At 43.0% G+C, this 23861-nt stretch overlaps 1 protein-coding gene across 8 annotated transcripts in view; it reads left to right on the forward strand.

Moving 5' to 3' along the window:
- The window catches only part of LOC139451660 (matrix metallopeptidase-21-like), a 105849-nt gene that overhangs the window by 52929 nt on the left and 29059 nt on the right, over positions 1-23861 (forward strand). For 3 of the 8 annotated variants that reach the window (XM_071232976.1, XM_071232978.1, XM_071232975.1), the window contains exon 2: positions 22610-23197. In XM_071232976.1, the coding sequence (XP_071089077.1) occupies positions 23030-23197 (168 nt within the window). In that variant the 5' untranslated portion in view covers positions 22610-23029. Of the gene's footprint in view, positions 1-5358; positions 5446-5745; positions 5949-12721; positions 12858-20571; positions 20675-22332; positions 22525-22609; positions 23198-23861 lie in introns of those variants that run through there. The other 5 variants (XM_071232980.1, XM_071232972.1, XM_071232977.1 and 2 more) reach the window with 5 other exon arrangements.

Below are 23861 nucleotides of genomic sequence, written 5' to 3' on the forward strand. Positions count from 1 at the left end.
TAGCAACCATCCACGCTCTTGGGACACGCCCTCAGTCAAGGTAACAAGCCTGACCACACTTTTCTACGACCAATAGATTGATGGGAACCCATACTACTTTATGGATGTTAATGTTAATGTTAAGGATCTCCCGATTCTGTCATATTAGTACAACTCATCTGTCATCTGTTATTCGGACGATCCTTAACGTGTTTTATATATATCCAAACCTGGTCCCCTAGGGCTGTACCCTTAAATATTAGTTACATATAAATACAGTGTATTTGTTATAGTTAAACAATGTATGTGTTGCGCTTAAACGACGACTCTTATTGTTACATTTGGCTGAACCGACGCATCAACCGTCGTGTTCAGGCGAGTCGGTCTCATGTGTAGACGTTCATATGTGTAAGATCGAAAAGAGCTAATGTTGGCAAAAAACTGATAATTACCAGTCACAATCTGCCACTGCACAGATACTCAGTTTCCGAAAGAAAAAAACAACTTCGTCTTACTCCAAAGTACATTCGTTTAGAAAGATGGTTGTTTCATGGAAAATACATCGCTTTGGAATAGTACGCATGTTTAATGCTGCGCTCATTAAGCGCCGCCGGTAGCCGTATCGGTAGTTAGCCATGGACGCCTAACGAAAGTGAATACACATTTCCCTAGTGTCTTGTTGCAACACTGGGGGAGATGAAACATACTTTATTACCGCTTTATGCTTTGATTACCTGTGAAAATGGGATGTACAGAAACCCTATACACATGGAATAACGACCAGTTAGATGTATTGGTTACTGTCAAGCAGTAAACTAGGAACATCTTGCATGCCCACATCCCCACTCTCTTGATTGTATAAATATTTTGAAAGATTGCATTAGATTCTACTATGAATCTGGAAATTACTCGATTCTGATTGGTCAATCTGAGGCTATTAAATCACAATAACCTCCCTCTGATTGAAACAGTTGGTGTGACGGCCGCATCGCCGTGGAAGCTAATATTCATAGAATAGTATTTTTATAAGTCATTGTCGGTAGGCGTTACAAAATGCAAAGTTACGGTTACTACAAAATTCAAAGGATGTGTGGCAATACACTTCGTGCAGAAAACACGATAGGAATCAACAAAGAGATTGTATTTAAAGTTTTGGGGACAACAGCGAGCTTGGAATCTGGCGCTTTTGTATACTAGTATACGACTGTGACGTCATATCTTTTGCGTCACAATGAGCGATATGACGTCATAATGGTGACGTTCGGTGTTGAACGAAAGCTTTGCAAAGCTTGCTTAGTTTGCTTTAGGGGTGCCGACCTCACCTTTCCAAGTTGCCGTGCTATTATGCTGTCCAAGCCTGTCACATGTTCGAGTGAAGTATTACGATGTAAATAAACTACCTGAGCATATACAGCGCCATATTTTGTTTAAAGACTGTTGTCAGTGAATCCGTAATTCACATCGACAACCCACTCAAATCACTGGACTCAACCCATGCCGCTTCACTCAATGTATTTGCAAGCACCAAAGAGTTCGCGTTATATTTAGTCATGGCAGAATGGAGATAAACATACATGTACAGTAAACTACGGTTATAACGAACACGCTTATAACGAACTGACGGATATAACGAACTTACTTTTTTGGTCCCGACTATTTGCTGTAGTTATGCTGTATATATGCTAATAACGAACTACGGTTATAACGAACTAAAATTAGTAGTCCCTTTGAGTTCGTTATAACCGTACTTTACTGTACTGTGTTTTCAATGTAGAGCTAGGTTACCTGTAGATTTGACCGTGCTAAATTTAACATTTGAAGCCTTGGTCATGACGAATCAATGAGAGTCGTGTGTCCGTGTGAATATCTGTGTAATTATGATATTCATAAACTTGTAAAGTGACATACGTCATACTTGTCAGGGTTGCCGATTGGCTGAGCCTTATCCCATCAAGGCAGTCTAAGAGGGATAGAATTTCAATTGTTGAATTTGGAATTATTGAATTGTGTCAGTCAGACATTGTAGAGATCGACTTGTGTCAGTCAGACATTGTAGTTATTAACTTGTGTCAGTCACACGTTGTAGTTATTGACTTGTGTCAGTCAGTCAGACATTGTAGTGATCGACTTGTGTCAGTCAGACATTGTAGGGATCGACTTGTGTCAGTCAGACATTGTAGTGATTGACTTGTGTGAGTCAGTCAGACATTGTAGTGATTGACTTGTGTCAGTCAGACATTGTAGTGATTGACTTGTGTCAGTCTGACATTGTAGTGATTGACTTGTGTCAATCAGACATTGTAGTTATTGACTTGTCAGTCAGACATTGTAGTTATTGACTTGTCAGTCAGACATTGCAGTGATTGACTTGTGTCAGTCAGACATTGCATTGATCGATTTGTGCCAGTCAGACATTGTAGTTATTGGCTTGTGTCAATCAGACATTGTAGTTATTGACTTGTGTCGGTCAGACATTGTAGTGATCGACTTGTGTCGGTCAGATATTGTAGTTATTGACTTGTGTCAGTCAGACATTGTAGTGATCGACTTGTGTCAGTCAGACATTGTAGTGATCGAATTGTGTCAGTCAGACATTGTAGTTATTGACTTGTGTCAGTCACACGTTGTAGTGATCGACTTGTGTCAGTCAGACATTGTAGTGATTGACTTGTGTCAGTCAGACATTGTAGTGATCGACTTGTGTCAGTCAGACATTGTAGTGATTGACTTGTGTCAGTCAGACATTGTAGTGATCGATTTGTGCCAGTCAGACATTGTAGTTATTGGCTTTTGTCAATCAGACATTGTAGTTATTAACTTGTGTCAGTCAGACATTGTAGTTATTGACTTGTGCCAGTCAGACATTGTAGTGATTGACTTGTGTCAGTCAGACATTGTAGTTATTGGCTTGTGTCGGTCAGATATTGTAGTTATTGACTTGTGTCAGTCAGACATTGTAGTTATTGGCTTGTGTCGGTCAGATATTGTAGTTATTGACTTGTGTCAGTCAGACATTGTAGTGATTGACTTGTGTCAGTCAGACATTGTAGTTATTGACTTGTGTCAGTCAGACATTGTAGTGATTGACTTGTGTCAGTCAGACATTGTAGTTATTGTTTTGTCTCAGCCAGACGATTAAATTATATAATTTTGGTGAGTTGGACGTTATGATTGTTGAGTCGTGTCCGTCGAGTTTGGAATTATTGACTTGTAACAATCAGATGTTGTAAGTATTGACTTGTGTTGGTGAGTAGTTGTAATTATTGACACGTGTCAGTCAGACATTGTAGTTATCGACGTGTGTCAGGCAGACATTGTAATGATTGACACGTGTCTGTCAGACGTTGTATTTAAGGGAATTAAGCATCACCTAGAATGTTATATAAAGTTGAATCCCGTGAAAGTGAACGGTAGTGTCCGGATTCACGAATTATGAGTATGATTCGATATGCCCGTGTACATGTAAACGTTCCCATCGGTATTCGTCCGGACTGCTAGGTGTTCGTATTAACGGCATCCAGTCTAACGAGGGTTCACTGTATCATTCAATTTGAGGCTTCAGACCATGTGGGTTTTAAATAACGTGAATCAAACTTGCTACTTCTCGAACACCTTCACATACTGACTGGATTGTCTGGTCCAGACTCGATTATTTACAGACCGCCGTCATATAGCTGGAATATTGCTGAGTGCGGCGTTAAACAACAACAAACAAAATGTAAAAATTCTAAACTGGCCTAGACAAACCAGGATACCAAATCTGACGATTCGGTCCATGTTGTCGCCTCGTTCGACAGTCATAGGTTAATAGGATCAATATTACTCTCGAATCCCCAAGTGGTTTCCATACAGTGACGTTGAGCTATAATGTGTATGTCCCAGGTAATTCCTAATTAATTTTTTTATTATCCAAAGACAAAATATCATTCGAATATCAGGTCACATTCCGTGATCGAGAGTAAAAAAGAGACAATCGTCTGTTCCGAATGATGTTCCGATAGATGATGAAACAATTGACGTACGGAGATTCTCGACAAGCTGAGCAGTTGTGGGGAGGCCTCCAGGATGTGGACGCGGAGATGTATGTATCAGAACCCTGTGATCGTAGCTCGTATATCTCCACTTTGTCAATACGCCGTGGGAAGCTCGCCAGGTGGCGCCGCACGCTGCACCTTGTTAAGTCTCCCGCCAAAGCAGGGTGGCGGGAAATCATCAAGCATAATTTGCCGGAAGGTGATTACAGAATATTTATGAAAGCAAGATCTGAGGCCGGTTTCTTCAAGGTTGGTCTGTAGTGAACTGTATTGCACATCAAGTACCTGGTATATCATACACATGTAAATTACGCCAAGACGAAGCGTCTTATCTCCGATATCTTCTCTGGAATATTGGTTGGAAACTGGATTATTTTGTCTAACCTTTTTTTTGTTCTGTCGAGGCAGTTAGTCACATCTGTATATGCCATTAGAGACTTGAATTAGCAGGAACGAAACCAAATAACAATTTGAAGCATCACTGATCGGTAACGTATGAGACATTCATGTCAAGGCCAAGGTCACATATTAGGATTTACTAACTTGTGTCAAGGTCATTACAAAATAACACCCCAAGTTCACCTTTATGAGTTATATCGTCTTATGGCTAAACAATATTATCTTGACCTTAAGGGCAGCAGGGTAGCTAAGGGTTAATGTATTGCCCGTCATGAACACCTGTTCTATTCCAGAAGGGTATACTGTGTGTCCTCTCTCGTGGGCTGACTTAAACATTAAGAGCGGCGTTAAACTTTATTCATTTTAACCTTTTTGAACATCAAAGTTGAAGCAGCTTACCTCCTTATGAGCTGGGGGCGGTCGGGTAGCCTAGGTTCCCGTCATGGTACAATTTTTGAAGCCCATTTCTGGTGTCCCCCACAGTGATATTGCTGGGATATTGCTTAAAGCGGCGTAAAGCCATACTCACTCACTCCTTACGAGCTTGAAGAATCAAGCCGCCAAACCTAGTCGTACTGTATGGGCTGGGAATTGCTGTTGAGTAAAAGTCTAAATTGTATTTAATGTAGCCACGCCAACTCGTGCTTTGAACCTTCCTATCCCCTTCTGGATGTGAGGCACGTTATCGGTACACACAATACTACACACGCCAAGAACCGACGTTTTGCGTGACCCCCCCTAAAGACTGTGTTTCTTTAGACAAATAATAAACTATAAAGTTAAATATGATAAGTGACGAAAGTAATACGGGCGTGCCTGTTGAGTGTTTTGTTTGGAGAGTTGTCAAATGCGACCCCCGACATTACCATTCTTACTCCATCTCGCGGGGTGATAAGACCGTATTATCCCCTGGTATTCCTCCACGCTGTCTGGTCGTCTCCCTGTGGAAACGCTGTCGCTGTAACTGTTGTCGTTAGGAGTCTACACGTTCTTCCTTGTCTAGGTTCACTCCAAACAAGATGCACCACGGCAGGTAAGACAGACCATATGAGATATATCTGAACAGACACGAGCGTATATTGTGTATCGTGGAGAGACAGGTGCCGAAGTATTTCCCCAAGACGTCGTTCTTCCTAAGACTACCGATACCATTCAATATTGTAGGACAGCCATTTGTGTCTTTGAAGTGGTTAATATGTAACAAGTGAGATCGAAGATATAGCAAGGGAGTGAGATGTGAAGATGCTACCATTGTGAGTTGCGGGGCGTTTTGGCAGAGCGCCTATACATAATTGGTAGCATATACCGTTGGAGCTCCGCTTCTTCGGCTAGCCCAAGCAGGCTGGTTGTAGAGTCCTGTTATGACTAATCGCCCTGTTCATCGAGAACACACGGAATGGCACAGGCCACCACACAACGTTCAGTCGGAGTAGACGAACAGGAAGACGTATTGAGACGTCTCGCGCGCCGTTTGACAGAGCTTGAAGGTGACGTGTACGGTCAACACTGTGACGTCATAATGGTCATCCGTTCCAGGTACGTTGTTTTGTATTTACCTGTGGGATAAAATAGCATGATATATCTCGTGTAGCAGGGGTCGTGGAGAAATAGGTTATCACCAGACTGTGGAGGATCTCGACTGCAGGTACAGTGACAATATATCATGAGGAGAATCAAGGGTTAATTTCCCTCCAGCCGTATACACTGCTTTCTCAGACGCGTTTTTACATAACGTGAACGCATGTCTATTTGGTTCGTTTTACCTCGACGCCAGTCGACTACCTGTTGAGCACCTCACTGCACTGTAGATGGGTAAGCTGGGAGGTACAAGGTCAGATGGTTTTCATTGTCTCGGGTGTCGGCCGCGGACAATGTACAGGAGATATCGGTGCGAGATATTAGTGATATTGCTTACTGTGTGGCTGGGCACCGAGTGTATTACGTCTAAGACGTCTATAGTCGGTCATCGGGTGACTTGGTGGGTTGCTAACGTTTATGCATGGTGATCTGCCATGTAGCAGGAAGTTAATGGCAATTCTATTTAGTTATGTTTTCTCACACATCTTATTCTCTAAATGTTAATGGAAAAATTTGACAGATAGTGTCTGTAACAATTGCATGTTATCTTTGCGCTAGATCGTGTCAGTAATAAAGCTTTAACATTGATCTTATTGTCCAATTTTAATTGATATTTTAAATCATTAAGTTAATCTATTTGTTTCTGTTGACACAATTTTGAAGTACACGTGGTATTCGTACCAAACAGTTAGAAGTTCTTGGTGTTAAACGTAACGTGAACTTGTATCACATCTGGTTGTGCCAATGGTCTCTTTGGCATTGCGTAGAGTTCTTCCATTCCTTCATACGGTGGGAAAAGGGTTCGCAGTCTTGTGTAATTCTCTGAATGAATCATTCTGTCTTGAGAGAACAATGCGGATACAGAAGCGGATGATAACAAGGAAAAGCTTGTCACCACCAAATGACACACTGAAAGACTTGTGACGTCAATTGAGTATCAAATTTACCAAAAATAGTTCCTTTAAACTCTGTGAATTGGGCCGCGGGAAACAGGCAAAGAATAACAATATTACAGAATCGGGGTTTATTTATTTGGCTTTACTCTCTGACATCTGTCTTCAGCTAGCGACAGTGGTTCCTATTACCGCATCTTTACAGATGTGTCTGGATGTTAATCTGCTTGTTGTGGACTGACGAGGGAGAAGAAAGGAAGAGCTGGTGTGTTTTAAGGAGGAGTCATGTGGGTTAGGGGTGTATGGTGGTGTTCTCCGGGTAGCGTGGTGTGGAATTAGGGTTGGGTGAAAAAGGGGCGAACTGGTGTTTGTGGGGAGGAGTTGTGAGTTGTAGGTTATAGTGGATTAAAAGTGGTTGGTGAGGAGGAAGAAGTCGATGTATTGGATGGATAAGGTGGGGAAGGGCGGGGTTGCAAGTTGGATAACCATTAGTCCTCACGAATATTTTGATTTTGAGTCGAATATTGGAACAGATGGCGTGGTTCAAGGAAAGACTGTCTAAGCATAACGACAGGCAATTAGAAATATGACTTGTCGAGATTTGTTTCAGACTTTAAACAAATAGGGGGCGGTCGGGTAGCCTAGTGGTTAAAGCGCTCGCTCGTCACGCCGAAGACCCGGGTTCTATTCCCGACATGGGTACAATGTGTGAAGCCCATTTCTGGTGTCCCCCGCCGTGGTATTGCTGGAATATTGCAAAAATCAAACTCACTCACTCATTAAACAAATGGTTGGGAATGACGGGTGGTTTCACGCAAGTCATGGGAAGCGGAAAACGTAAAGCTGGGGAGGAGGAGAGGGTGAGACATTTCAAAACCAAAAAGACACGTCTGAAACAAATGTTCTTCTGTTGAAAGCAGTGTTCTCCGTGACATAGAGTACATGCCAGTGATGTGTGTTGGTCTTTGTATCAAGCTACAGCGTGTCACTGATAGCCATGTTTTCGCATTTAAGAACATTCAAATGAAATGGCGAATAAACACCATATCGTCATTGATGCCATGAGTCGATCGCGGCACAGAAGTTATGAGGTACAAATGTGCTGATGTCAAAATTATTGATGAAGATTAAAACTCTCATCGTGACGAATACCATTTGTTGGCACCAACGGCCATCATGCCAATGTTCATCATTTATATTCTTATTTTCTAAGTCGAATTACATACTATATAACATGCTATCAAAATTGCCTTCAGTAGAACCCTCACATTCCGAACCTGCTGACCTACTCTTTGCTGCTCTTTGAGGAGGGTGTTAGCCAAGCGGTTAGAACACGAATATTTGCACGTCACGTCTAAGACCCTGTTTCGAGTTCCAATATTGGTAAATTGTGAGATCATTTTCTGTTTCTTCCGCTGGGCTATTGTTGAAAATTTACGACCAGACACCCAACTCACTCTCTCACTCATCTCGTGAATCAGTTTCATCCTCAAATTCTATGGCCATCGAGAACTTCAGAATTGCTGATTCGGCGTTAAGCAATGTCACACTAACTCACTCAGTTCAATGTTCACCCTGGTTCTATCAGAGGTTACACGCGTGATGAGCCGACGGCATAAGGGATACTGAATTTAAATTAGCACCCACAATCCCGCCCCACCCCTCCGTCGATTTTAACAATATGTATGATTAGACACTCAAGACACCAACAACTACTCCAACAATATACAGACTGCATACTTAATCTACAGCTGGACCTCCCCGAGGACGTGAAAAACGTATCAGTTTAGGCAATGTCTGCTAACACGATTTCCATATATTTTGGTTACAAATGTTGTATAATTAGATTTATGTATCTGATTTTATACCTACTCTAACAAGGCCGGTTCGCCGGCTTCTGTATAGCCTCGAGGGACGACACAAAGAATCCTTATGACGGGATATATAGTCGACATACGCGAGAATCCCCTCTACTTGAAAGTTGATGTTTCCCTTGCCAATACAGACGTCCCCGGGGGGTTAGGGGACCCACATGCAAGGGTACAGATGCGACTGCTTAGTACTCGTGAGATGTGAATGCTATAAGATGCAACTCCGCCGACGGTAAGGGTGGGGTGCGGATGTGTGGCGACCCCCTGGGTAGGTCTACCTGTGCTACAGGGGTGGCTCTATGCGGTCTGTGATATAGGGGGATGATCCATGAGGGGTGGGTATTGATAGCTGTCGTTGTTTGATAGCAGGGTAGCGTTGTTTTCTTTGTGGTGAGCTTAAAACTTAAAAAATAACCAAGCTTATAACTTAGGTATCTATTGAATTACATTGAATTTATATTTGATATAAAATTAACTTTGTTTATTTTTAACATTCCGGAGTTTATGGGTCAACGGATCCGTAAAAAGGAAAATAAATCCACTGACGCACATACTAACGCCTTTTATGAATCAAAGGTCTTATACACTCACCGCCAAAAGAAACATATAGAGAGGTATCTACGTTAAGAAGAGATGTTTCCACTTAATGACAAGGGGCGGTCGGGTAGCCTAGTGGTTAAAGCGTTCGCTCGTCACGCCGAAGACCCGGGTTCGATTCCCGACATGGGTACAATGTGTGAAGCCCATTTCTGGTGACCCCCCGCCGTGATATTGCTGGAATATTGCTAAAAGGGGCGTAAAACCATACTCACTCACTCACTCACTTAATGACAAAACTAACAGTCGGTCAAGCTTTACCACAGAGTGCCTGTATTCTTATCACGATATGCTACACATGATTTCCCAACTTTACACGCTAATCCTGCACGAGACACTATGGTGCATTTCAAGTCATGGATCTATGACGTCACATGTGATGCGTTCATGAGCATTGGTTCACACAACGTACCAGTATGTTCGTTTGTGCATAGAACCAATCTAATATCTGAATATGAGTAAATCTTCAAATATTAACCGACATGTATGGTAATAGCGTTTCTTTGGTTTGTGAGTATATTTCATGTGCTATATTTTGTTAAAATGGACCATTTTCATTGAATGCTTATGTTGTAGTAGTATGACTATTGTGTTCCGGGTTTGCTCTGTATGCATAAATCAAACATTCATTCAGGATAATAATAAGTAGTATCGGCTCACAAGAGGAACTAAGGTTTGTCCTGTACGGTGTATATGATATACCATGGATTCTATAAATAATATTGGTTTAGATTGATGGAACATAATTTATTTGTGCATACAACACGTTATTAATCTGTCTTACAGACCCTGATACAAATATATAAAAAAACAGCCCATGCAAGTCTATAATGTTTGGCAAGTCTAGATTACTACAGTATCAGGTGTCTGAAAATGAAGAGATTCTCTGGGCTCCTTTTGATATTATTTTTATTAAGATAATTGAACACCTTTTTCTGTACGATATGTGTATTTCAGAGACGAGATGTTAGTCTAAACACGTTATCTACCCTCATGTATGATTGGTTCACATTTGCATAAACGTTTAGTAGATCCCGGCCCAAAATGGCGTTGACTGTAATTACTATGAACGTTATCAGGGCAGCAGATAGACTGTACTCGCGAGTCACGTTACTCACACAGATCCGCCTTGGGTGCGTTCAGTCTCTGCTGGTACTAGACACGCGAAACATTCATTATATGGACATTCGATATAAGCGTTGTCTTAGTCCAAACATCGGATGTTACTGCAGACAGCCAATGCAAAGCATTCTGGTCAAAATTGCTTACGAGGAAGACCTCATGTGTTGGGTTATGACGGCTGGGGCGAAGGTATGTGTACATTCATGATGACAGTTATCAAAACATATATTAATTTTTCATTTATCTCATCACAACGGTTCCGCGTAACAATAATGTTGACACTTCTCATCAACTCATGCTGAATGTGTGTTATAAAAGTTGTATTTTGACCCATACTGTAAGACCCTAGTTGGGCCATGTACGTAGCTTGTGGACATTTAATTTTATATTCACTCAGCGTTGCTAATAGTTCCCTTTTTACACATTTCAGTTCTGTCTCTGAACAAAACAAAACAAAACAAAACAAAACAAAACAAAACTGTGTTGAAGAGAAGACACGTTTTTGTTTAGTCATGCTTGTTACATAATATATAAACAAATGTTTTCCGAAACCTTTGACCTTGGCGATTCTGCGCCCCTGTCTCTGTCACGCATTCCTTGCATACACAGAGATGGAGATACAGACGTAGAGGGATAGTGGTAAAGCACGCTCTTTGCGCTTAATCATATTGACTTATGTTACCATCCTACGGAAAGTACATACTGGTGCCACTCAAGACACACTTAGTGTTGCCAGGATCAGCTGAACGTCCCGATTATGATACTTGGGTTGTTTTTCAGCGCCTACCACCTACGTCATCTTGGCTTAGTCTTGCGCAAGTTTCTAAGGCAATAATTATTAGTTTAAATCATAAGTTTTAGATTATGTAAATAATAAGAACAAGTTGTCCCTATGAGAGACTGGAGTGCTTAGACTGTCCTCATATCTAGACTTCCCTATTAGGATAGAAATACTACACATCCATGGACCTTTCTTTCAGTACAGACTTGGAGCAAGGCTACCTAGGGCTGTAAGCCGGCACAATGTCATGTAACTGTATAATATTGTTGAAAACAAACGTAAGTTTTACTGACTTGATTATGTTTTGTTATTAGTGAGTGAGTGAATGAGTTGGGTTTAACGCCGCTTTTAATAGACTAGTATTCCAGTTGTATCGCGGCGTGTCAGCTTAATGTGGGAGGAAAGCCCGAAGTAATGCAGGTCTCAGACGTTTACCACTTCGGTGAAACCGACGAGCACGGGTACGGTGCTGACAAACCTAAAAACATAATCGGGTCGAACGGGGATTCGAACCCACAATCATAGGTTTCTGGCGTGCCCAAGGGACGCAACTCTGCACAGCGAATCGCGGCGCCTTAGACGACTGGGCCACCCGTTTGGACTGATGGGAACTTGTTTTCTCTTTAATGAATGGCGTTACGAATTTGAATATGAATTATGTCATATAATTATAATATCATAATTATGCTTGTAGTATAAAAAGCAACCTTTTCATGGAAATGTCTTTATGTGGCCATGATGTCCACAAAACGTCCTTATTTGGCCATGGTGTAAACGTTAGTGCCAAAACACACTGGTTACAAGTGAGGCAAGATTTAATCTGTGTTCACGTATACAATGCCAGATTTTTTTTCTATCCCAGTTCGTTTTTTATTTACATGATGATACGATTGCATGCCACTATGTCCGACTGGGTCTTCACTGTGTTTTTGATCCACAGTTTGTATCCTTTCATGACAAATCTACATCTACACCTATTCCCGTGGTATAAACAGGTACAGCGATCCTTGTCTGATTAAGATTAATTATAGAAACAGGCTTTATCATCTTCTAGACTAGATGATTTATTACGAAATTTAAGACGTTCCCCTTGAACACCTCGTGACGGTGTCCCGATGTACGATTAACAAGAGGACGAAGCAACGGGTCTACAATACAGTAAGTGTTGCCTTGTTGATAACATACGTTGATCTCAATGCGTTATACATACAGCCTATCCCCTTCTTGTGTCCTAAAATCTCCAGCGATGAAAGCCTCACACCTGGGGGGAACTCCTGCATCCTGCTCCTGTTTAAGTTTATTTCACGTTTTGTAATAAGTATGTCACAATACCCCCTTTCTTAAAGAGCCCCCGCTTGATCTGTGGGTTCCACGTGGCCTGGTTCGTCACCGTGCCTTCCCCAGGTGAGCACAGTGTCAGTTCAGTGTCGCTTTGTCATCTTTACAATCAGACTTGAATCCTGTTGACTTCTTCGTACTTGGACCTATATTGGATAAATATTCTTGCTATGTTGTTAACATCGAGAGAAGACGTGCCTTTTCATTCGCCGTGCCAGTGCACTATTAACTGCCAGCGTTATTGATAGTCGCCTCAAGTACTAAGGTAATGTCCTGTTTATCTCTTTATTTACCCGAGTTCGTAGGTTTCGTCAAACTTGTAACGGCTAAACCACCTGTTCCATTTTGAACAGTATTCTAACATACGCTATGAGATTATTGAAATTCTGTCTTACGGCGTTTGGGGCCCAACTCACTCCTATTTTGTGCATCTTCGATTATCGCTCTACTATTTTTCTTTACCGTTACCTCTGTTATCAGTATCTTCGCGAACAATTTCTCTCGCACATGAATGCAATTTGATTGGTCGGCTTTTTTTTAGCGTCGTTTCATACAAAGCTATGGCAGTGAAAGAGTCAAAGGTATTTATCATAACAGAATGCAGACTACTGCTCCCCTTTTGCATATAGTGTGAAAATGATAAATAATTCTAGTTTCTAATTCTAATTGCTATATTTCCGAACGGCTTTTTTCTGACATGTTTCTCTTGATGATTTCACTCTTTCTTCTTCTGAATTAACTACCCTGTTAGTCCTTCTTCAGTGGACTTGCCGTTTGATACGACCTTTGACATCAGGCTCAAGGTGACAACAATGTATCTTTGGACGTCCGGTTCCACCGATACGATACCCCGTGAAGATCAGGGTTAGGATTGGCCTTCGACAACCCATGTTTGTCGAGGCTCGAGGACTAAGTTGATGCATGCAGCCGAATCCCAATTGCGTAAATCGAAGCTTATGACGCCAAACATTGGATTGTCTGGACCAGATTCGATTATTTGCAGACCGCCGTCATATAGCTGGAATATTGCTGAGTGCGGCGTTAAACAACAAAACAAACCTATCTGGTGCGTGGGTAATGAGTTAACACCCAACATTCACTGACTGTAGACGGGAGTGTTTGTCTCTATGAAATATTCATTGGGAACATGGTATTTGTCTGAGCTGCTGCTATCGAAAGTTGTCGCCATCTTAGATTCTGTCAACGCCGGCAATGTTTAGTTGTATGATTCATAGCATTGCGGCATAGCTCTTGTCAGATGGCATTTCCTGGTGGAGCTGGGATCACACGTAATCTCTCGTGGGCTTAGACGGGCTTTGGTACAGTGATATATCCCCAAATGAGGTACAACCATGCGTTGGTGTGACATTTCTGTACATCACGCTGGATGAGGTCATCTTTGAGTCATGCTGGCGTCTGAGATAGTCCTTCCTGTGTTTGATAATAGATTATCACTCTCGCAGAAAGGTTGTAGTTCTTTCTACCGCGGTGTTTGACATAACAGACGCGTATTGTGACAAAACTGATGCGCCATGTCTCAAAACGTCGCCTACAGCAGGGCACGTCCCTGCCTCACATTCATTTACTATCCAGCACATAAGGGAATATTTAATTTACAATAAGGGGATTCTGGGTCGGAATTGGTACCCAGTACCCTATATTTGTAAGAGTTGATGACCGGCTGGGTGACTTGTGTTGTGTTTGGTGTACCCTAACGGCGTTTTTACCTGATCATGATAAGATCATTAGTTTCCCTGGCCCGAACTCAAATATATTCGCAGTGAGACCGAAACTATTCTGTTAAGTAACTTCGGCGTACAAATACTCACTCAATCACCAATATGTCTTCGAGCTGCATCACTCGGGCGTGCAGACACCTAATGATGTTATGATTGTGGGTTCGAATCCCACATTCGTTCTGATAATATGATTAGGTTTGTCAGTACAGTGGCCGTGCTCGTGGGTTTGACCAAAGTGGCAAACGTCTCAGACCAGCATCACCTCGAGCTAACCTCAGCATCCATATGACACACAACTAAAATATCTTTTAAAGCGGCGTTAAACCAAAATACACTGGTATTACTGACAAATGGGATCATGTAGCCTAGTGAATAAAGCGTTCGGTCGTCACGCCGAAGACTCGGGTTCGATTCCCGACGTGGGCACAATGTGTGAAGACCATTTCTGGTGTCCCCCGCCGTGATATTGCTGGGATATTGCTAAAAGCGGCGTAAAACCATACTCACTCACTCACTCACGAATAGCTGACTATATGTCTTCCCCTTGGTCATGTTAAGTCTCTCCTATATCCACCAGGTGTGACGACTTGGTGTTGATTCGGAGGAAACTAGGTGACTTAAGTAACGAATAAACCAGAGGCAAGGATCGGGTGCAGTTATATCCTGGAGTAGGATGTTCATTAGACCCGTTCTATTTGAACACTACTATTCTACGAGGCAAGAGTAGCACAGTCGTCAATGCCCCCGCCATTCGCTGTGCAGAGTGCGTCCTTTGGGCACGCTAGAAACCTGTGATTGTGGGTCCGAATCCCGGTTCGCTCCGTATGTGTTTGTAGGTTTGTCAGCACCATACCAGTGCTCGTGGGTTTCGCCAAAGTGGTAAACGTCCGAGACCTGCATCACTTTCCTGCCACATTAAGCTGACACGCTGTGATATAACTTGAATATTGTTCAAAACGGCGTTAAACGCAACTCACTCACTATATAACAACAGCCTTGTTGCGTTTCCTGTGACCAAATTTCAGTATGTCTCACTTGTGACCTTGACCTTCACGCGGTACTTACATAACGGATGTCTTGCCCATACATATCACGAACAAGGTGTCCCTTGTCACTCAAGTTAAACAAAAAACAATTTGGCTTTCACTCTACGTTTTTTGTAGGGCCATAGATATAGTTTAAAGATATCCGTGTGGTAGAAGGACACCTTTCGCGGAAATATATCTCGGTTTCTGTTTTAGGTCAGTGAGTAATATGTTATAGCGCCAGATCCGGGTTAGAATAGATCTTCAGCAACCCATGCTTGCTGTAAAAAGCGACTGAGCTTATCGCAAGAGGCGACTAACGGGATCGGGTAGTCAGGTTGGAATCGATGCTCATGATGTTAAATCGATTTTTTATACAGCTGGAAAATTGCGGGCGTTAAACAACATACAAACACAGCCTATCCCCAGGAGTGGACAAAGCATCCGCCAGCTGTTCGATCCTCTGACCGCGTCATTCCAAAATATGTTAAAATGTGGTACTTGTTGTTACCCTGCCTGGCGCTTGACATTAAAGGAATCTAACACAGATGGGTCGGCTGGGAGTCTGTATTCTGTGTCTGAGTGGGGTACCCACTTCGGCATGGCATCTCAGTACAGTGAGTAAGCACTATGGAACCGGCGATAATCTTGAACGCAACGTACCTCACCCCACTTCTTATCCTCACGATGTACGATGCTGTCCATTCCCACTGACCTCTCCTCCTCCGCTTCTCTCGCAGTGTGATGTCAACCCCTCGCTGACAGTATCTGAGAGGTTGTAGTTCACGCTCATCGGATTACACATCTCGCGCATTCCTAGCCCAGGGAAACACAATGAACATCTGTGTAGTTAAATATGTATCCGAAAGTATAATCCGTAAAATGAATGAAGTAAGAGAGCCGAAATACACGATTCTGTAGCTCAATGTGTACTCCGAAATTTGAATCAGTTAAAGGGCAGAAGTAAGAGAGCCCAAGTATACAATTCATTAGCTCAATGTGTACTCCGAAATTTGAATCAGTAAAAGGACAAGTAAGAGAGCCCAAATATACGATTCTGTAGCTCAATGCGTTCTCCGAAATTTGAATCAGTTAAAGGGCAGAAGTAAGAGAGCCAAAGTTGACGATTCTGTAGCTCAATGCGTACTCCGAAATTTGAATCAGTAAAAGGACAGAAGTAAGAGAGCCCAAATATACAATTCTGTAGCTCAACATACACTCCGAAACACAGAATCAGTACAAAGTAAAATACTACTACCACTACCAGACCAACAACGATCTTGTCCTTTTTTATAAATCCAATGAAATCATTTTTTAAATCATTGAATTTTGACACTAATGTGATTGACAAGATTAAAAAAAACCATGGCAAATACGCTTTCGAAATGTCACGCTTGAATCATAAGTACCAAGTTGTCCGACACCCCATTGTTCTCTGTTGACTGCCATTGGGAGAGTTCCCGGGTTTGCTACCAGGAATACAGCCCTTTTGACAATCTTGGTAATGCAGAAGGCCGCAGTGTTGGGCAGTCTTCACATTCTCCGAAACATTCTGGGTGGGTACGGGGGCACGGGTGACCCAGTCGTCTAAGGCGCCGCGATTTGCTGTGCAGAGTTGCGTCCCTTGGGCACGCCAGAAACCTATGATTGTGGGTTCGAATCCCGGTTCGCCCCGATTATGTTTCTAGGTTTGTCAGCACCATACCCGTGCTCGTGGGTTTCACCGATGTGGTAAACGTCTGAGACCTGCATCACTTCGGGCTTTCCTCCCACATTAAGCTGACACGCCGTGATATGACTGGAATACTGTTAAAAGCGGCGTTAAGCCCAACTCACTCACTCACTCTGGGTGGGTACGACTAGTCAGCGCTTCCTGGGAGAGGTCCCATTCGCTGCCTGGGCTACGTGTTGAGCGGGGAAGAGCTTATGATGAGCCTAACCATCCTGACTGTGCCAGGGTCACCCAAACCCTCTTTGCTGTACTTTTAAGCTTAATCTGTATGAATATGAATATGAATATGAATGTTGAAGATAAAAGTAGCAATTCACATGACTCACCTGAGGGTGCTGTGAACAGGTGTGTTCTCATGACAAACACGTGTTCGTGTAGACGAGTAAGATTTACGTCCCGTGAATTAATAGCTCCTAAGAATCCTGGTTTATTTACATACATATGAAGGGATTACATCAGTTCACCTGTGCAGTATATCCCATGCGGTGTGCCACGGCGTTGAGCCTTCTATTTGAAGCTGTGGGGTCTGGCCGGGTTACCCATGTGGTCCTATATACCGCCGAGTAGGAGCGCCCGACTATCTGTGTCGTAACGCATTCCGAGGCATAGGCAACTATATCGTTATATCTATTACTACTTACTTACAGTGTTGAAGTAGGAGTGAGTGTGTGTTCTGTGGTTTAACGCCGTTTTAAGCAGTTTTCTGTCACGGCGGTGGGTTTTATATGGGGTAGAGTTGTGAATGAGACCTTATTACGCATTTTAAGCAGTTCAGCTCTTCAGTGAAATCAACGTGTACGGTCGTTGTGCTGATGTGAAATCAAAGTGTAGGTCGTTGTGCTGATGTGAAATCAAAGTGTAGGTCGTTGTGCTGATGTGAAATCAAAGTGTAGGTCGTTGTGCTGATGTGAAATCAACGTGTAGGTCGTTGTGCTGATGCACCAAAAATCCTTATCTGGTCCTACGAACCAGCGGTTCCAGATCAAGCTGACACGTCGAATATGTAGCGGCGTTAAATCTAACTCACTAACTCCTCCCATATTGAGCTGACACGTCGAGATACAGCTGAAATACTGTTCATAACCCAACTCACTCACTCACTCCTCCCACATCAAGCTGAGACGTCGAGATATAGCTGAAATACTGTTCACGGTGGCGTTAAACCCAGCTCACTCCTCCCACATCAAGCTGACACGTCGAGATACAGCTGAAATACTGTTCATTGCGGCGTTAAACCCAACTCACTCACTCACTCCTCCCACATCAAGCTGACACGTCGAGATACAGCTGAAATACTGTTCATTGCGGCGTTAAACCCAACTCACTCACTCACTCCTCCCACATCAAGCTAACACGTCGAGATATAGCTGAAATACTATTCACGGTGGCGTTAAACCCAACTCACTCACTCACTTCTCCCACATCAAGCTGACACGTCGAGATATAGCTGAAATACTGTTCATTGCGGCGTTACACCTAACTCACTCACTCCTCCCACATCAAGCAAACACGTCGAAATATATTGAAATACTGTTCAACGCGGCGTTAAACCTAACTCACTCACTCCTCCCACATCAAGCTGACACGTCGAGATATAGCTGAAATACTGTTCACGGTGGCGTTAAACCTAACTCACTCACTCACTCCTCCCACATCAAGCTGACACGTCGAGATATAGCTGAAATACTGTTCATAGCCGCGTTAAACTCAACTCACTCACTCACTCCTCCCACATCAAGCAAACACGTCGAGATACAGCTGAAATACTGTTCATTGCGGCGTTAAACCCAACTCACTCACTCACTCCTCCTACATCAAGCTGACACGTCGAAATATAGCTGAAATACTGTTCACGGCGGCGTTAAACGCCAACTCACTCACTCCTCCCACATCAAGCTGACACGTCGAGATATAGCTGAAATACTGTTCACGGCGGCGTTACACCTAACTCACTCACTCACTTCTCCAACATCAAGCTGACACGTCGAGATAGAGCTGAAATACTGTTCACGGCGGCGTTACACCTAACTCACTCACTCACTCCCACATCAAGCTGAAACGTCGAGATATAGCTGAAATACTGTTCATTGCGGCGTTAAACCCAACTCACTCACTCACTCCTCCGACATCAAGCAAACACGTCGAGATATAGCTGAAATACTGTTCACGGCGGCGTTAAACCCAACTCACTCACTCCTCCGACATCAAGCAAACACGTCGAGATATAGCTGAAATACTGTTCACGGCGGCGTTAAACCCAACTCACTCACTCACTTCTCCCACATCAAGCTGACACGTCGAGATATAGCTGAAATACTGTTCATTGCGGTGTAAACCCAACTCTCACTCACTCATCCAACATCAAGCTGACACGTCGATATATAGCTGAAATACTGTTCACGGTGGCGTTAAACCCAACTCACTCACTCCTCCCACGTCAAGCTGACACGTCGAGATAGAGCTGAAATACTGTTCATTGCGGCGTTAAACCCAACTCACCCACTCAAATATCGTCAGATTCGTTTTTCTCATGACCTTGACGTAATAAGAAAGGTTCAACTAATACATTAAAACTACTATTATTACTAAACCGAAATTGAATTCTATGCCAACTAATCCTTTCGTTAAATCTGATCATTTGTTCCCGCTGATCCTGGAAACATGAATGAAACTGTAAATCTCAATGGAGCACATCTGCTGTATTGTTGGAACCACTCATAAAATGTTTCCACTGCGTGACTTTCAATACAGAGAGATGGGGACAGGCGAGGGTTGCAGAGCCCCCGGAACGAGGGTCTCTCGTTGTATCAGTGCCGTCACCCCCTCCACGGGTAGACCACCAACATGAGTATAGTAAAGATATCGTGTATCTCCATCAACACAAGCGTGTGCTCGCGGTACATAGGTTGAACTACGCTCCCCTAGACGTCATTGTGTCCTTCTCAAACACAGAGCTCTCTGTTAGAACTTGCGGGCTTTATATATAAACTAGTCGTTGTACAAATTAAGTTTTTTGATGCGTTTATGAATGATTATTACTGCCACGACGATTTGCATCTGATCGTAAGAATGAAGTCTATTGTTAAGTGGGAGGAGATTGAATTCGGTATGAAATACCCAGGACAACACAAGGCTTTCTTCTTTCCATGCACCGTACCCCAGAACAACGAATCTCTTTATAGTACCTTCAAGGTGAATGATAAAATTGCATACATTGACTCCTTACACAGGTACACCCTGTTGTAGAGCTCTGGGAGATTTAAATGATGATATTATCTTCTCAAACGACCCATCTATTTTCCTTTCAACTCTTCACGGTAAGGTAGATGAATTCAGCGCGTATGTTAATTTAGGTCGTTTGCATACTGAATGTTTTGATTATCATATACGGACACAGTTTACATCAGCGATTGAGTATCGTACACTGCTGTCGAAATGATGACAGGACGGTGCTCCTGATGTAACTGAGAACAGTTTGTCCACTAGTCAGTACGAGAGTCGGCCATCATTACTCAATGTTAGGACTGGTCGCTGCTTTGGATAACGACACATACTGACACGACAGTATGAAATAGAGGAGGGCCGAGTAAGTTTTGATGTAGTATGTGTTTCGTTATTCTAAAGCTGGTACTACTCCCAGTCTCCGACGGCTCAAATGGCTGTTGGTTGGCGCCATGCGTGTGTTTTTATGTTCATCATTATGAAGACTAGCACTATTACGTGGTGTAGAATAAGCAAGGGCACTTATGACTGCGTGTGTTTTATCTGTCGCTGCTATGCGGGAAGAAGCCACGTCGATGTTATTGTTACTATTATGCCTCTCAGTTGAACGTTTGTTTGTTTGTTGTTTAACGCCGAACTCAGTAGTATTCCAGCTACATGACGGCGGTTTGTAAATCATCGAGCCTGGACCAGACAATCCAGTGATTGACATCATGAGCATCCATCCACTCAATTGGGATACGATGACATGCATCAACCAAGTCAGCGAGCCTGACCAGGCGATATCGGCTAGTCGCCTCTTACGACAACGATAGACGCCTTTTACGGCAAGCATGGGTAACGGAAGACCTATTCTAACCAGGATCTTCACAGTTGCCTAATTCGCTCACCTCTAATGACCAGAAATGGGGGGCTGGGGACACATTCTACCCCGCGTCCCCAAGACACCCCCATGTAGTAATGTATGTGGATCTGGTTCACCAAATCTGGGGGTGGTGTACTTGTTTAACCATGGGGTCCATTTCGGCGCGGCTTGAATAGCCCCCGTCAGGGCACCTAGCTTTTGAAGGTGTTCAATGCGCTGACATAACGTCACAAAGAGCATAACGTCTCATCACTATTCTCGCGTGGCTTTGATAGTGTACGTGAATACATGTGACGTTTACGAGAGCTGTTTACAGCAGTATGTGGTGTATGTTTTTCCATGTGATCTGCGACTGCGGTACATCAGAGACGCTACATAGACTGGTGCTTACAGAATCACGCGACACCATTCCATTTGCGCAGACGCATATGGCTGAGACAGGTACAGCACGTGGGTTATGCCGTAACACGTGCTAAGAACTCCCTGCAGCGACAATAGAGGCGTCTTTGTTGTGTACAGTGTTGACAGGCTTTGGACGGTTTTATTGGTTTCGACGAGAACACCGCTACATAACCGTTCCACCACCAAGCACATACCATGTATCTTATCATCCTATGTGTCAGGGGCAGTGAGGTAACCCAGTCCAATTGTCATACAAATTACTGGAGTTAGACTGATTGACGAATCGTTAAAACTAAAGAAACCAATTGCATAGAATTGTAAAATTTCATTGCAAAAATGTTATCAATGACAAGCGGATTATTTATTAGGTTTACGATTTCCTTTGAGAATGATGTTAGAGTTCAATTATATGAATACTCACATTTAACCAATGATAATCCAAATGTAAAAATCAACGATTAAAGGCTTTTGATTTTTGTAATTTTCTTCCGTTGATAATACAACGAATCTAACACTAACAGTGATAGCAACATGTTGCAAAACTTTGGGACTTCACGTATAACTGTTGTAGAGACGTCTACAGAACCGCGGCAGATGATACTGCTGCAATCCTCGCCCTCATCCCGTCCCCCGGAGCGTGGGGTCATCCGTCACTGTCTGTCGGCAGCTCGCGCGGTCTGCACGTGGCAGTGGTGGCGGGAATCCATGTACGTTATCTTCACTGTCTGTCCGATACGGGTCCATCAGCGGCCAGGTTTTCTCGGCCAGTACAGCTAGGAGCTTCCAGAAGCTAGTCTAGCTAACATGCCCCACGTGCTTGCCCCTCATCCCCCTCCCTCCCCTCCACTGTACGTGTAGCGTTCCCCCATCAGTTCCACAAAGCAGCAAGACGGACTGAGGCTGAATGAGTCTACTCCACCAGCTGCTGATGCTGAGGGACATGGGATGTAAGTGCCATACAGTTCACAACGTGTTGTAGCCTGTGCTGGCCGTCAATGTACATATTAACTCATACAGTCATTTTGATTGCAGGAAGCAACCGGAGGTTCGTCGTGGACGTCATACAGCAGTGGGCAGTGATTAAGTGACGCCATCACCGCAGCCCTGGTATAGTCAGTCAGTGGTCCTGCAGCTACAACTGGGAGACATGCCGGGAGACAGGCCTATCGAACCTCATCGTCGAACCTGTGGAATAGTGTCATCGGACTTTCAGCCTAATACATAGGACAATCGTCGTCCGAACCGGTCACACCAACATTCGCTACTTCATATACACCACCTAGAGCTTTGGAAGAGAGTTTTCTAACTTCCAAATCTAATTGCTACTTCTGTGGATGTTTACAGTGTGTGTTTAATTTGTGTCCGTCCCCATTTGGACAAAGGGGTCATTTCTTTCCTCCATACAAAGTTTGGGCCAGGCCATCCAGGGATTACTCGTTAAGCCGTGATACAATGCCGAGGGGGACATCGCACCTGCTGTCGTTGCTACATGTTTTGACTGTGTGTACAGTGATTGTAGGAGAGCCGTTTTACCAGCACCGTGACCACAGGGACCAGCTGAAGTACAGGCAAGGGAGAACTAGGGCTGGGAATAGGGTGACGAGTCGAGATGAAGCCGAGGTGAGATCTACCTTACTTACCTTACACACTACGTTTATAACGAACACGCTTATAATGAACTGACGGATATAACGAACTTATTTTTGTTGTTGTCCCGACCACTTGCTGTGCATATGCTGTATATGCTTATAACAAACTACGGTTATAACGAAATAAAATTAGTTGAGTTCGTTATAACCGTAGTTTACTGTATCTATTTTAGAGTAATCTATTTTACTTACCTAAATTACAGGTAGAAATATACATTTACTTACCTTACAAGTTATAGGTAGAAATATATTTTGCTCACTTACAAGCTAAAAGTAGAAATCTATTTTACTTACCTTACAAGTTATAGGTAGAAATCTACTTCATTTGATTTGTACGTTGTGGGTAGAAATTACTTCACTAACGTTATAATAAAATTTAAAGATAGAGATATACTATACGTACTTTACATTTTATAGGTAGAAATCTACTTTACTTTTAAATGTTGGAGATCAACTTTCATTTCTAACAGTACTATGTAGAGAGCTATTTGTCTTTAGTTACCCTACGCGCTATATTTAGAGATCTTGAGATGAACTTTTCTAACCTTGCAGACAGATATATATTTCTAGTCAGCTTACAAATTACAATCCTGGTAGAGATTTCCTTTACTTTACGTACGCAATTTATGTAGATA

This window comes from Haliotis cracherodii, unplaced genomic scaffold (genome assembly GCF_022045235.1).
Source record: "Haliotis cracherodii isolate W230 unplaced genomic scaffold, xgHalCrac1.p SCAF_9, whole genome shotgun sequence".
NCBI classification, from domain to species: Eukaryota; Metazoa; Mollusca; class Gastropoda; order Lepetellida; family Haliotidae; genus Haliotis; species Haliotis cracherodii.